This window comes from Tupaia chinensis, unplaced genomic scaffold (genome assembly GCF_000334495.1).
Source record: "Tupaia chinensis unplaced genomic scaffold, TupChi_1.0 Scaffold000270_2, whole genome shotgun sequence".
Lineage (NCBI taxonomy): Eukaryota > Metazoa > Chordata > Mammalia > Scandentia > Tupaiidae > Tupaia > Tupaia belangeri.
Window position 1 is genome coordinate 4,934,920 of NW_006159751.1, and position 16,162 is coordinate 4,951,081.

The 16,162-nt window shown below is 41.6% G+C and overlaps 1 protein-coding gene across 2 annotated transcripts; it reads right to left on the reverse strand.

The window, feature by feature from the left end:
* Positions 1 to 6,508: 6,508 nt before the first annotated feature.
* On the reverse strand, positions 6,509 to 15,196 carry SIKE1 (suppressor of IKBKE 1). Of its 2 annotated transcripts, none has more exons than XM_006149645.3 (5): positions 14,842 to 15,196; positions 14,548 to 14,653; positions 13,436 to 13,578; positions 9,915 to 10,028; positions 6,509 to 7,334 (listed from the first exon to the last, which is right to left on the reverse strand). In XM_006149645.3, exons 1-5 carry the CDS (start codon positions 15,010 to 15,012, stop codon positions 7,233 to 7,235), a joined length of 636 nt encoding a protein of 211 aa, XP_006149707.1. In that variant the 5' UTR covers positions 15,013 to 15,196; the 3' UTR covers positions 6,509 to 7,232. The 2 variants fall into 2 exon arrangements, with proteins under 2 accessions (XP_006149707.1, XP_006149708.1); XM_006149646.3 differs by having other exon boundaries at positions 14,854 to 15,186.
* Positions 15,197 to 16,162: the final 966 nt, after the last annotated feature.

Below are 16,162 nucleotides of genomic sequence, written 5' to 3' on the forward strand. Positions count from 1 at the left end.
TATGGCAGCACAGAACAATGGCGGAAAGTGCACAAAAAACACCTTTATTAAAAACAAACTCTCAGGACCTCTAGGAGAATCAGGAAACTAGAGCTAGAGGCTACGTTTCCAATGAAACCTTTCTATCGGAGACCTGCTTCAGTGAAGACAGTGAAGCCCCTCACTGTCTAACCTGTTGTGCAGACATCCACAGCTTACATACTGACTTTGCTCATACATTGTCACCAACAGTAACAACAAAACCCATAACGTTTTTGATGCTCTTCTGTGGCCCTGAATATTGTAGCCAGTGTTGCTGATCACCATCTTCAAGGGATCCTGAAGCTCCCTGCTTCTTTGTTTCACTAACTTTAACATTTAGGGCAGATGTCTCTCTCCTAGCTACAAAGGAGGCCTATAAAACGTGTGTCTGGCATTTTCAGATTCTTTAAGAGGGAAGAAGGTTTTGTCTCATTAGGTGAGGAATGCCCTAAACATAAAAGTGGCCAAAAAGAAAAGTATACATTTGGGGCTCATTTTCTTGTCCATTCAGCATCAGCACACTCTACCAGCTAATTCTTTTTCTTTTTTTTTAGGAGAGGTTTTTAGCTATAGGGCACTTGTGCTCGCCAGAAAGAGAGAGGCAGAGAAACAGAAAGCGAGAAATCACCCCCCGAGGGGATGGCCACACCGCAATCCCATCTCCTCTATTCTCCTCTCAGGATCTTGGGCACGCACATACACGTGCCCGGCGTGAGTTTAAGCCACTGGGTCTGGGACTTGAACCACGGTCGACTACATGGGAGTCCAGTGACATAGCCATTATGCTAACTGCTAGTCCCCCCACCAGCTAATTCTTTTTTTTTTTTTTTAAGAGGTGTTTGCTATAGGGCACGTGCGCTCGCCAGACAGACAGAGAAAGACAGAGAGACAGAAAGCGAGAGATCACCCCCCAGGGGGGATGGTCACGCTGCAATCCCTTCTCCTCCATTCTCCTCTCGGGATCTTGGGCACGCACGCAGTGATTTTTAAGCCACCGGGTCCGGGACGCGAACGCGGTCTACTACGTGGGAGTCCAGCAACATAGCCATTACGCTAATTGCTGGTCCCGTCCACCAGCTAATTCTTGAACTTGTTAAAAAGGTCCAAGGAGAAAGACTGCTTGCTCAATAGTCTTTCTCTTCGCCAGGAGAATACTCATTTTATTTGGGAAAGCTGTGTACTCAGCCAGCCTCCTTTGCAACTTGAAGTGGCCATTTAACTGCTCAGGCAAATAAGGGAAAATTTGTTTGGAAGGGGATAGAAAGCTGGCAAGGCCATTTTCTATTTTTTCCCCCTGCTGTCAACATGGACAAAAAACCTGGCACAGCAGCAACTTCTAGCAGCCACAGAAAAATAGCATGAACAAAAGCCAACATGGTAAAGAGACCAATCTAAAAGACAAAACTGCACCCTTTCTGTAAGTAGTAAGATCACCATGAAGCATTGTTCAGTGGCATGTACACAAATGCAGCTATTCCATTCTACAAAACAGACAAATAACAACTGTATCTCTTTAGTTAAGACTCCATTTATTGACGTAGTATTTCTTTCTTTTTTTTTTTTTTTTTTTGGAGAGGTTTTTTGCTTTAAGGCTGTGTGGGGCCTGCTAGAAAGAGACAGACAGAAAGTGAGAAATCACCACCCGGGGAGATGGCCACGCTGCAATCCCTTCTCCTCTATTCTCCTCTTGGGATCTTGGGCATGCACACACACACACCTGGCATGAGTTTAAACCACTGGATCCAGGGCTTGAAACGTGGTAAACTACATGGGAGTCCAGCAACATAGCCATTATGCCAACTGCTTGTCCCCGTAGTATTTTCTAATATGTGAGCTGTGATGTTTCCTTTGTATTATTAATAAATCTTGCTTATTAAGAACCACTTGAGGGGCCGGCAGGGGGTATGGTAGTTAAAAGCCCTGGACTCCCACATGGCTGATCAGTTTGAGGCCTGGACCTGGTGGCTTGGCTTCTTACTTTCCCTTTCTCTCTCTGGTCAAATTTAAAAATAATAAATTTAATATAAATTTTAAAGAACTACTTGAACTCTGAGCAATATTGGACATTTAAAAGCTTCTTAACTTAGTGCTTAAGAAAGTGTTTCCGAGTCTGCTTGGGTTTGTCTTGGTTCCAGTTTAGACAAATAACCTCTTTGGGCCTAACTGTCTTTAGATGAGGTAGAGTTGAAATGGAGATGATTTAACATAGTACCTGGTATGCAGGAAAGCACTCAATAAGTGGTAACCATGTTTGACAATATCATTCATACTTTGTTTTATTTATTTATTTTAAATTTTGCTAGAGGGTACATGCAATTGCTGGAGACAGAGAAAAAGAGAGAAATCACACACACCCCCATCCAGGGGAGATAGCCATGTCATAATCCCTTCTCCTCCATTCTCTTCTTGGGATTTTGGGCATGTACACACGCACCCAGGATTATTTCCAAGTTGCTGGGTCTGGGACTTGAACCATGGTCAACCATGTGGAAATCCAATGCTTTATCCACTATGCCACTGCTGGGACCACATTCAAGTGTGTTTTTAATGAACTGGGTCTAGGACTCAAACCATGCAGTTGGCCATGTGGGATCTAGTTGCCTTCACCACTATGCAACTGGCTGGTCCCATACTCTGCTTTTGTGGCACCAAGGTTTACTAGTTTTTCTCTTAACCATTGTTGTCTCTATTAGATTCTCAAGTTTAGTCTCTCCTCTCTGGCCTATAGATATTTATATTGGATTTATCATGCTGCATTATATGTATACTTACATGTATCTCTTACCAGGTTTTTCTTTAAAAAAGTGTCAATGCTTTTGTTTTTTCTTTTCATTAACTCCTTATTGAGTTGACACATAGACTAGACATTTTAAAAACTAATGTCTTGGGACCAGCAGATTGTGTAATGGTTACGTCACTGGACTCCCACATAGTCGACTACGGTTCAAGCCCCAGAACTGCTGGCTCTAAAAAACTCACACTGGGCATGTGTGCATGCATGCCCAGAATCCCAAGAGGAGACTGAAGAAGAGACCGCACTGTGACCATTCCCCTGGGGGGTGGTTTCTTGCATTCTGTCTGTGTCTCTCTGACAAGGGGACATACCTACTAGCAAAAATCTCTTAGAAAAAACTGTCCTGGGACCAGCAATTGGCGTAATGGCTGTCACTAGACTCCCATGTTGCCGAACACGGTTCAAGTCCCAGACCCGTTGGCTTAAACCCACGCTGGGCATGTGTGTGTGCCCAAGATCCCAAGAGGAGAATGGAGGAGAAGGGATTGCGGCGTGGCCATCCCCCTGAAGGGTGATTTCTTGCTTTCTGTCTCTCTCTCTCTCTCTCTCTCTCTGTCTTTCTGGCAAGTGCATGCACCCTATAGCAAAGAAAAGGGAAAAAAAATTCTTTAAAAAATAAAATAAGTAAAATAAAAAATAATAATCTAAGGACATTTTTTTTTCTTTTTGGAGAGGTTTTTGGTATAGGGCACGTGTGCTCACCAGAAAGACAGAGAAAGACAGAGAGACAGAAAGCAAGAAATCACCCCCCAGGGGAGATGGCCACGTCACCAACCCTTCTCCTCCATTCTCCTCTTGGGATCTTGGGCATGCACACACATGCGCCCTGCATGAGTTTAAGCCACCAGGTCCAGGACTTGAACCGTGATCGACTACATGGGAGTCCAGCGACAGCCATTATGCCAACTGCTGGTCCCAATTTATTTATTTATTTATTTATTTATTTTACATTTGACTAGAGAAGGACAGAGTGTGTGGGGAAGAGTGAGAAGGCAAGCCGCTAGGTCTAAGACTCAAACAGTGGTTGGCCATGTGGGAGTCCAGTGCCCTTAACCACCACGCCACCTGTCAGCTCCAACCTGGGATAATTATTAAAATACAAATTGCTGGATCCTTTTCTCAGATTTTTATTTCAGTTGATCAGGGAATCATATATTTTTTTTGAAAGGTTTTTGCTATAGGGCGCGTCTGCTCGCCAGACAGACAGAGACAGAGAGACAGAGAGTGAGAAATCACCCCCCAGGGGGGGGATGGCCACGCCGCAATCCCTTCTCCTTTTGGGATCTTGGGCACGCACGCACACGTGCCCGGTGTGAGTTTAAGCCACCGGGTCCGGGACTCAAACCGCAGTCTGGGAGTCCAGCAACATAGCCATTACACTAACTGCTGGTCCCAGGGAATCATATTTTGAGCACTGAACTAGACTGTCAATGTTTGAACCCAATTATACATAGGGTATTAATGTAACAATTATGCATTAAGGTACTGATATAACCAATAGTTTATTAATATATTACTATTTGTACAGTGATACTGCTGAGTATATTATGCTAACTACAAATTTATTATGAAACCCTTCATGACTATTTGACAGGATTGCTATTATATGTGAAAAAAATCCTGTCTTTCCCAGTAATTACTCATTACTAAAGAAAATCAGCTAATCATCTCGGCATGAGGTTTTATTAGAAAAGATAATAAAGAGAGTATTACTATTTTACCAACCACACAAGTTCCTCCATCCACTACAAAAAAAGCTTTTATATTTATTCAAATTGAAAAGATTCCTCCTCCATTTGGTTTTCTAACTAAACATTATCTTCACAGCACTAACACCAGTCAGAATTTATCTTATGTAGAGCACTGAAAGCTCTCTAGACTCACACTTCAAGCTTTTTATGTGCCAGGGAGAAAAGTTCACATATAGATTTATCTGGATACCTGAGATGTAAAGAACTTTATAAACAGTTCTAAAGAAAGAGAAGGCAGATAAAGGGACACTATATTAAACCTAATGGGCCATTTGATTACTTCACATTTTCACTGGACCCTGAACATGGCAGTTGACAAAGGTATAGGGTACATGCCTCCTGAATGAACTTGTGGGACACAGTTAGGACATACTTCTAAGCAAGTGGACTAAAATTTACCTACTTTTGGGAAATGAAATAAAAATGCTCACATGGGGATCAGCAGGTGGCAAGGTGGTTAAAGCACTGGACATTCCCACATGGTTGACCATGGTTCAAGTCCTGGACTTGCTTTCTCATTTTTCCTTTCTCTCTGTATCTCTCTGTGTCTCCCTCTGGTCAAATTAAAGTAAATGAATGAGTTTTTTTTTTTTTTTTTTTTAAAGTATAAAATAAAATGAAGGTGTTTTTTTTTTTTTTTTTTTTAAAGTCACCAGAGACTGAAATAAAATTATTAAAAAAAAAAAATGCTCACATGTGGGGTGGAAGTGTTTTTCTGTCAAGTATTTTCTAGGACATCTCACAGAAATTCGACAAAGTCTAAAATGACATGTACCCATTCATTAACGCCCACTATTTTATCCAAAGTTGACTGGTATTATTGGGATCAGATGCTTTTAGGACATTTTAGAGTTTTTGTCCCTTTAACTGGAGTTCTATAAATCTGTACAGAAGAAATTTTACATCACACCGAACACTAACAAAAAAAACTCTTTAGGATCAGCAGTTAGCGTAATGGCTATGTCGCTGAACTCCCATGTAGTTGACTGCAGTTCGAGTCCTGGACCAGGTGGCTTAAACTCATGCCGGGTGCCTGTGTATGTGTGCCCAAGATCCCGAGAGGAGACTGAAGGAGAAGGGATTGAGTCGTGGCCGTACCCCCGGGGGGTGATTTCTCGCTTTCTATCTCTCTCTCTCTGTCTTTCTGGAGAGCGCACGCTCCCTATAGCAAAAACCTCTCAAAAACAAAACAAAAAAAAAAACCAAACCCTTTTTAATACTGTCTGACTTCTGTGTAGTACTGGGCTTTATGTTGGAAAATACTGAAAAATTCAGTATTAATTAGTTCAACTTTTTGGCCAAATACACAGTATAACATGAGGTAATAAATTTGAAAGGTGAGTACACTGTGTACACTGTGACAGGTAAGGGAGTTTATACGAGAACTCAGCTCACCACCTAGCATGTAAGTCTCAGTGTTGTTGCCTGCACAGCATCACAAATGTAATTGCTCTCATTAGGTAATAAAACTGCTTCCACATGAAAAAATGAATCTAAAAGGAAAGACAGGGCCAACAGGTGGTTTGGTGGTTAAGGCAGCTGGACCCCCGCATGGCCAGCTGTGTGCTTTGAGTCCCAGACTTGGCGGCTTGAAAAACACAAAAGGCGCATATGCATGCATGCCCAAAATCCCAGCAGGAGGGAGAAATGGAGAAGGAACTGCACGAAGGTGATTTCTGGCTCACTCTCTCCCTCCAACAATGACGTGTGCCCTGTGGCAAAATTTAAAAAACAAACAAACAAACAAAAATAAAAAGAAAGCCAACTACTAGTGCTAGTAATGAAAGACAACTAAGTGATGGACCTTAACTATGAAACAGAAGTTATGTATAAAGTGAATAGTACAGTACCTAAGAACTATGATAGAAATAAATCTATGATATACCCTTCCCTGTGCAAACCACCCAAGTTGAAGATTTCCTAATAGGACAAAACTGCAAAATTGATTATGTATATTTAATAAAATAAATAAAAATACTTTTAGCATTTGAACTAAGCACGTGGGTGTACATACACAGGACATTTCTCAGCATTCTCTGAAAAACATGACAACTACCTATAACTGGGGAAAAAAAGGATGTCTTATTTTCAAGTATGTTTCCTAGGGATTGGCAATAGGTTCTCTTAAATTAGAAGACACCAAGCCACAAAGTACCAATTCTTAGCACCAGAAACTTAAAACTTCATAGGTGAATGACATTACAAATTAGAGAATCTGCCAATCTATGAAACAGTATTACTTTTGTCAAATGGAAAAAAATCTGGTTTATGCCAAATAGGTTTAAAAAGTTAAGTCTCTTTTAAGAATTCTTAGAAGTATATTTTACAATCCTATCTAAAATAAAATTGCTGGCTTATAATAAAATGCTTGATGTTTCAGAGATATAAAAAAACAAAATGAACTGAAAATTGAACTTTTATAAATTGAGGTCCCAGAAATGAAAATGAAAATGAAAAGTAGTCTCTTGGAGAAAGGAATGGTGAAACTCACTATAAGCCCCAAAACTATTCTGTGGACAGCCGTATTGATTGGGAATTCTAAACTGCCACCTGATACCTTTAATTAATACTACATCAAGTCTGAGGCAACACACTGAACAGCCAGTACTCCAGTAGAAAGATGACTTCCTTGATAGACCATCTCCAGCCATCATTCAGAAGTTCAGTTATTTGATGGCTTGGGAAGCAGTGTCCATTGAATTTTCCTTTTTGGCCTGAAGAGACTCACTGCTGATGGATAATAGTTCTCGAAGTTCCTTATTTTCAAGCTGGAAAAAAAAAAGGCATATGTTTATTTCCTGGATGTTTACTATCAAATTGCATCAGAAAATACTGTTTTGGGCCAGGAAAAGAAAACATGTTATTATTATTTATTTATTTATTTATTTATTTATTTTTGGAGAGGTTTTTGTTATAGGACATATGTGCTCGCCAGAAAGACAGAGAGAGACAGAGAGACAGAAATCAATAAATCACCCCCCAGGGGGATGGCCACACCGCAATCCCATCTTCTCCATTCTCCTCTTGGGATATTGGGCATGCACGCACATGCGCCCAGTGTGAGTTTAAGCCACCAGGTCCAGGACTCGAACTGCAGCTGACTACGTGGGAGTCCAGCAACACAGCCATTTTGCCAACTGCTGGTCTGTATTATTTTTAAAGAATTATTATTTAATTTTATGCATTTAAAAAAAAAATTTGACCAGAAAGAGAGAGAGAGCAGGAAAGCAAGCCGCCAGGTCCAGGACTTAAACCATAGTCAGCCATGTGAGAGTCCAGCACCTTAACCACTATGCCACCTGCCGGCCCAGAAAACATTTTAATTTTTAAAAATTTAAGAAAATAAACCAGTGAGAATTTTCTAAAACATTACCTCTTTATTTATTTTATAAACATTTACTGAGTAATTTCTATCTACCAAGTGATACAACAACAAACAAGAAAAGAAAGAAGGTCTCTCTCCAGTTCCATTGGGGAATTTACTGTTTCTCATGGGTTTTCCCAAGTATTACTATTGTTTCTTCTATTTTTTCAAATTCCTAATCATCTTTGCACTTTGATTAATCTCCTCTCTTAATTGTCCTATAGCTGTAGAGAATGGAAGGTAGAGAAAAATTTACTTACTGGGCATGTAGCCAGGAACCATGTGGGTACATTATGTTACCTCACAACAATTTGTGGGGAAGGAGTCATTGCCTACATCTGCATTCTATTTAAGATGGAGACACCATGGCTTAAAATACTAAAACCTTTCCAAATTCAGACAATTGGGATGTGGTATTACTGGGGTTTGAATGCAAGGGCCATGTTTTTTCCACTTGAAGTATTAACAAAATTTGTCCTCCGTTTCCTTTGTTTGAGAGAGATTTTTGCTATAGGGCATGTGTGCTCACTGGAGATAACAAGAGAGACAGAGAGACAAAGCGAAAAATCAACCCCCTGGGGGGAGGGCTACACGGCAATCCCTTTTCCTCCATTCTCGTCTCGGCATTTTGGGCACGCACACTCATGCCTGTTGTGAGTTTCCAGCCTCCAGGTCCAGGACTCTAACCACAGTTGGCCATGTGGGAGTCCAGCAACATAACCATTTCGCCATCTGTTGGTCCCTGTCCTACATTTCCTTGAGGTTGTTTCCATAACTGAAGTAAATCAAGGATCTTGTAAATAACATCATTCTATCATTCAATCGATTTCTACCGGGGGCCTATCATTACCTTTGATTTCCACATAGTTGACAACAGGGTAGTTAACAGTTTTCATCTTCAATTCTCTCTAGAAAATTCTATTAAATGATTTTCAGATTTGCCAATAATTCAGAGCCCATGACCAATAAATCAAACTTCAGAGGATCCTGTTGCCTTAACCTCCATGCCACTTGCTGGCCCGGCAACTACTTTTAATACTTATATCTATTTCTTTTGTTTTTTACTTCCATAAGTCTAAATAGTAGGTCTATAGGCATTGTTATTTCTTTCTTTCTTTTTTTTTTTTGGAGAGGGGTTTTTTTTTTTTTTGTTTTTTTTTTTTTTGCTATAGGGCGCATGCGCTCACCAGACAGAGACAGACAGAGAGACAGAAAGCGAGAAATCACCTCCCCCCCCCCGGGGGGGATGGCCACGCCACAATCCCTTCTCCTCCATTCTCTTCTCAGGATCTTGGGCATGCACGCACACACGCCCAGCATGAGTTTTAAGCCACCGGGTCCAGGACGCGAACCGCGGTCGACCACGTGGGAGTCCAGCGACATAGCCATTACGCTAACTGCTGGTCCCCTGCATTGTTATTTCTTAATCTTCAATTTTAGACATTATCTATTAGACTTCCTATTATGGCAGAGGAGGGATTTTAGCTCACATATGACCAATCCTGTCCACTCTCTCTACCCTCCCAATATAGTAGATTAGAACCAATATACAGGTAGTATTTTTTCTATTTTCCTATTTTTAGTTTTTGCTGTAGGGTACCTGGGCTCACCAGAAAGACAGAGCAAGAAAGAAGGAAAGTGAGAATTCATGCCCTGGGGAGATGGTCATGCTGCAATTCTCTTTTTGGGCTTTTGTGCCCAGCATGGTTTTCAAGCTGCTGGGTCTGGGACTTAAACCATGTAGCCAGCCATGTGGGATCCAGTACCTTAACCTCCACAATGCCTGCTGGCCCACAGGTAGTATTTCCAATGATTGCATTTACTATGTTTCCTTTCTTGAAAAGGGTATGAAAGAGGAGTTTTAACTTTAAGTCATGAGCACACAGAAAACATCAGTATATTGCAGCAATAGGACAGTGATGACATACCTACCAGACTCTGAAAAATCTGAAATATTATGAACTTAAAATAGCAACAATCTTACCTCTAATTGGGCTAGTTTTTCTTGAATCTTACAAAACTGGTCATCATCCACCTGAACTGCTTTCCTCATCACTTCTCCCATTTCACAGATTCTGTCGATCTGACTCTCAATTTCCTGTGAAAATATTAAGAAACAAATGTGAAAAGGTAATCTTCAACAGCTATGAAGCACATGAGGACATGTATTTTTTTAAAAAAGTTTTGGTTTAGAGCTCAGAGAGAGACAGAGACACAGAGAGGGAAAGTAAGAAATCACCCCCTGGGGGATGACCACACTGCAGTCCCTTCTTCTCCATTCTCTCAGGATTTGGGGCACAAATGCACACATGCTTAGTGTGTTTCTCAAGTCACAGGGGCTGGGACTTGAACTGTACAGTTGGCCATGTGGGATCCAGTGGTCTTAACTACCATACCACCACTGGCCCTCATTATGATTTTTAAAAGTTCATTTAATCTATGCTACCCAAATTACAATGGAGTGTCACTATAACCTGAGTCCTCATAGGTAAAGCTATAATAAAGTAACTCTGTGCTGGTCACAAATAATTTTTGTTTTCAAAAGATCACTTATAGTCTACGTGCCCATTGGATATTGGACAATACCTCTAAGTGGCTGTTTAACTTAAGTTTAAATACTTTTACCGGTGGGAGATCTATCACATTCCAAGGTACTTTATTCTATTGGGCACGCACGCACACACGTGTTGGATGTGTCTCTTAGAAAGACATGAGCTAACCTCTGTCACCTTCAAGGATCAAAGTTTTTAATCCAGGACACAGAATATACAATTTATTTTTTCCTCTTCTAGATGAAAGCCATTTAAATATTTAAATTATCCTCAGTCTCGGAAACTTTTAAGTCAGAAAAATGCATGCAATGGAATGTAAAATGAAACTTTTCTTTCACTACAATTCACTGTAGCAAACAGCCTCGTATCTATGAATCCAGGATTAAATGATACAGTACATGTGAATGTACAATGAGATCTATGGAGCACTCTGTACACCTAACAATAACTAGGTCTTTCAATAAATCATAAGCAACCAAAGTATAAAAACTATCCTCTGGCCATAAATACTATCCTCTGGCCTTTTAAACCATATTTCTCTCTCCTAACATAACATAATAGATTCTATATATAGTCAAGTACCACTACATAACAATGTTCCAGTCAACAATGGACCATATATATTAAGTAGCTGGAAAGCCATGATGTATTTTTTTGTTTCTTTTCTTTTTTTTTTTTAAAGGAACAGTTCTCTTTTTTTTTTTTTAATTATTGCATTTACTTTTATTGATTCATTCATTCATTTTAATTTGACCAGAGAGAGCCACAGAGAGAGAGAGAGAAAGAAAGAAAGAAAGAGAGAGAAAGGGGTAAAGTGAAAAAGCAAGACACCAGGCCCAGGACTCGAACCATGGTCTGCTATGTGGGAGTGTCCAGCGCTTTAACCACCACGCCACCTGCTGGTCCCGTATTTTTTTTGTTTCTCTATACAAAAACGCGTCATGACTTTCCTGACAACCCAATGCCACAGTGGTCCCATAAGATCATACCATGCAGCCTAGGCGTGCTGTAGGCTGTACCATCTAGGTGTAGAAAATGTTCACACAGAAGGGCATATTGATGCACTTCTCAGATTATATCCCCACTGCTACATGATACATGACTCTAGGATTGTGGTATAGCCATCCACACTGAGGGGTGATTTCTTACTTTCTGTCACTCCGACTCTCTGAGACTTTCCAGTGAGTGCATGCACCCTACAGCAAAAATCTCTCTAAAAAAAAAAAAAAAAAAAGCTACCCAAGTGTTAACTGAGCACCTTCAGCATTAACTGGCATTATGTTTGGTGGAAGAGCTGAGCTTTCATGAATATCTTAAAAAGATAAGCATTCATAAACATCCTGAAAAGAGATCTTAATGATACAGGGAGGAACTTCAGTCCTACTCCACAAAAGAGAGAGAGAGAGAGAGAGAGAGAGAAAGAGAGAGAGAGGCCCCTCATCTCTTTTCTTTCTTTCTTTCTTTCTTTAATTTGCTAGGTTTGTGTGTTCAAGGGGTGAGGGAGTAAGCACACTTATGGGAGATGGTCATACTACAATCTCTTTGTTCTCTGTCTCCCCTCTTTTAGGATTTTGGGCACACATGTACACATGTCTGGTCTGTTTTCAGGCTGTCCAATTTAGGACAACTGCACAACTGATCATGTGGAATCCAGTCACCTTATACACCATGCCACCAGCTGGCCCACCTTGTTTCTATTTCTATATTTACAAAGCCATAGCAAAATAAACTACAAATGTAATAAACATTAAAAAAATTACTTTTCTTCAAAAGCACACGATCTAGGGACCAGCAGTTAGCATAATGGCTATGTCGCTGGACTCCCATGTAGTCGACCGCAGTTTGAGTCCCGGACCCGGTGGCTTAAACTCACACCAGGCGTGTGTGCATGCGTGCCCAAGATCCTGAGAGGAGAATGGAGGAGAAGGGATTGCAGCGTGGCTATCCCCCTGGGGGGCGATTTCTTGCTTTCTGTCTCTCTGTTTCTGTCTTTCTGGTGAGCACATGCACCCTATAGCAAAAACCTCTCCAAAAACAAAAACATAAACAAAAAACAAACGATCTAAAACAGTCTTATGATTTCTTTTTCTTTCTTTTCTTTGTAGGTTTTTGCTCTCTCACCAGAGAGAGAAAGAGAAACAGAGAGGGAAAGTGAGAAATAACCCTCCCAGGAGGATGGCCATGCCCTAATCCCTTTTCCTCCATTCTCCATTTGGGAATTTGGGCATATATATATATATATATATATATATATATACACACACACATACACACACACACACCCCTCGCTCTTTTTTATCACAAGCAACCAGGTCGGGGACTGAAACCATGGTCGACCATGTGGGAGTCCAGCACCTTTACTACACCACCTGCTACTCCCTCTTTTCTTTTTTTGTTAATTGCCAAAGGGTATATACACTTGTCAGAGGCAGAGAGAGAGGGAGAAAGCACCCTCGTCCCCTAACAGGGAATGGTCATACCACAATCCCTTTTCCTCCATTTCTCCATCTAGTCAAGATACTCATATTGGGACCAGCAGTTGGTATAATGACTATGTCGCTGGACTCCCATGTAGTCGACCACAGTTTGAGTTCCAGACCCAGTGGCTTAAACTCACGCCGGGTGCATGTGTGTGCGTGCCCAAGATCCTGAGAGGAGAATGGAGATGAGATCGTGGCGTGGCCATCTCCCCCTGGGGGGCCATTCCCCCTTGGGGGGGTGATTTCTCGCTTTCTGTCTCTCTGTCTCTGCACAAGCACATGTGCCCTTTCAAAAATAAAAAAAGACACTCAGTATTCATACACATGTACTCTGCATGATTTTCAAGCTACTGGCCTGGGACTCAAACTGTGCTTAGCCATGTGGGATACAGTTTGTTTCACCACTAGGCCTTGAGGCTTGCCCAATCTCATGAATTTAGTACACTTAACAATTATTCATCAAAGTTTCTTACTGCAGAGTGAGACTGATGAGCTTTCAAGACTGGTTCAGCATCCACTGCTTTTTTAGCAACCATTAGCTGTAACATCTGTTTCCGATACTTGCTCATGATAAGTTCCAAGGCATCTTGGTGTTCCTCCAAGGAAACCCACAGTTCTATGAAAAAAGAAAATAAAATAACTTGGCAGTGATGTTGGTGAGATAGTCCTAAAGGCAAACACCTAAGAGTTGGAGGTTTAGGATCCTCCAGAAGATGTGGGTTTGAGTTCACTTCTGTGACCTACTTTTACTACATCATTTAACCTCTCAGAGCCTATTTCTTAACTGCACTATAATAAATACCTTACTTGTTAACTTCAAAATTAAGAGATAAGAACAGTGAAATGATGTATGGGAAAGCTCTCTGTAAACTGATGTACAACTTTGATACTATTATTAATGTACTCAACAAGCCTAAGAATATATACCCCACTGAAAAACATTCTGCTCTTCCTCCTTGCACAAGAGCAAACAAAATCTTCAATCTTAACTTCAGTGTTAAAATATTAAATTTTAAGCCCCTGAGGATACAAACTCTTTTGTTATGCAAGCCTCCATCTTGGTACCAAAAGGGGGTGCCTAAAAAAGAGCTACAGGATAATCCAACTCTACTAAGCACCTCTTTGATAAGTTGTTGATTTTCCTAATTGCTCAGAGGGCATAAATTCTGGCCAGAGAGGGAGAAAGCATCCTTCCATAGGGTGTGGTCACAATGCAATCCTTTTTCCTCCATTTCTCCATCTGGTCAGGATCTTGGGCATGCACTCCACCCTGTTTCTCAAGCTGCCCGACTGGAGTTCCAACCCCAGTGGACCATGTGGGATTTGATTCCTTAACCAGTAAGCCAGGAGGCTGAACCTGATAAGCTGTTTATAAATATAAACTTGGATGACCTTGAAAGAGATAACAAACCTTATTGTTACAGGGCCTGCACAGGATAACGCTATTAAAAGTATTGACTAGCAAATACATATAAGGATGTGTACTTTTGTGAACTATTAATGTGGTTTTATGAGAACTTTCAAACTATTACCGGATGTGAAAAAAAAAATCACAGTAACTACACAAAAAAAAGGCCTGACTAACCTCTGTTTTCCTGCTGCAAGTCTCTAATCTGTGTGTTCTCTTGAGACAGCAGAATGTGAGGTTTGTATTTAGACATGTCCTTCATATCGGATGCATCTTCTTGATACTGTACAAACAGAGACAGACTAAGAGCGCCGTAAACAGAAGAGCGGCAGGTGCAGGATTCTCAGCCCACCTCGCAGACAGGTCTCACCGCCGCCCTCTGAGACCGGAAATAAATTCCAGGCCGAGTTCCCACTTTACCTCGTTCTCCACCCTTCAAGTGCCCAGAACCCGAGGGCACTGAATCCCTACCCTCTGCCTGACCTGGTCCGGAAGCGCTGTCCCCGCCTCCCGCATAGCCGCCACCCGCCGATGCAGCGCGGCCGACTGATCCACCAGCGACTCTGCGGCCGCATCATGCTCCCGCAGCCTCTCCAGCAGCGTCTTGGCGTCTGTCAGGATCTTCTCGATGGTGCAGCTCATAGCAGCAGGACTACCCCGCGCCTGCCCAGCTTTGCGATTCACCTAGGCGATTTTCTGAACCTGTCTCAGAGTTACGTGCGTCATTTCCGGGTACGTTTAAAAAGCGCCTTGGCAGCTCTATATGCGCCTGCGCAGCGGCAAGCTAGTCAGAGAGTTGACCTGCTTTAACCTGTGTCTTCTCTGCATCTGCGGCTTCGGCTTCTCTGCGGCTTCGGCTTCTCTGCAGCCCCGCATTACGCAGAGCAGGGGCCTGCCCTTGACACGCCCTTGGTTTCCTGTTCCTACAGCCTGGTGATTAAACTGAGTTATGGCTGGCCAACGGGGATTCTCAGGTCCCTGCTGGTTTTAATTGATGTGGATTGTTAATGCGGTCTTAGCTGGGTTTTTTTGGGGGGGGGTGGGGGAGGCAGAGGTTTTTGCTATAGGGCGCTTGCGCTCCCCAGGAAGACAAGAGGGACAGAAAGCGAGAAATAACCCCCCGGGGGGATGACCACGCCGCAGTCCCTTCTCCATTCTCCTCTCTCGGGATCTTGGGCACGCACACACACGCTCCTGGCGTGAGTTTAAGCCACCGGGTCCAGGACGCAAACCGCGCTCATCTCCCTGCTTATCTTCTACCATGAGGCAGCTTTTTTTTTTTTTTTTTTTTTTTTTTTTTTTTAAGTTTAAAAAGTTATGGTAAAATATAAATTTACCATCTCAATCATTTTTCAATGTACAGTCACTATGCCATCATCACTGCCATCCATCTGGTGAACTCTTCATTTTGTGAAACTGAAACTCCGCAGTTTTTAACTCTACATTCCCATTCATCTCTACCTTTTGGCGACCACCGTTCTAGTTTCTGTCTCCGTGAATTGACTACTCTTTAGGACTTATATGAGCAGGATGATATATAGTATTCGTCCTTTTTGTGATGGACTTATTTCACTTAACATAAATCTTCAAGATTCACCTATATTTTAGTATGGATTTTCTTCCTTTTTAAGGTTGAGTAATACTCCATGGTATGTAAAATATATACATTTGTTTATCCATTCATCCACTGATGATCACTTACTTTGCTTTCACCTTTTAGCTATTGTGAATAATGCTGAACATGAGTGTACAACTATCTCTTGAAAATCCTACTTCCAATCCTTTTGGGACT

What these genes read in the sequence shown, in the direction of transcription:
- SIKE1 (XM_006149645.3), bottom strand. Translation starts at nt 15,012, where the DNA reads ATGAGCTGCACCATCGAGAAGATCCTGACAGACGCCAAGACGCTGCTG. An exon ending in CGGACCAGGTCAGGCAGAGG is followed by an intron (nt 14,654 to 14,841) that starts GTAGGGATTCAG and finishes CTGTTTGTACAG; the next exon opens with TATCAAGAAGATGCATCCGA. An exon ending in CTCATCAGTCTCACTCTGCA is followed by an intron (nt 10,029 to 13,435) that starts GTAAGAAACTTT and finishes ATATTTTCACAG; the next exon opens with GAAATTGAGAGTCAGATCGA.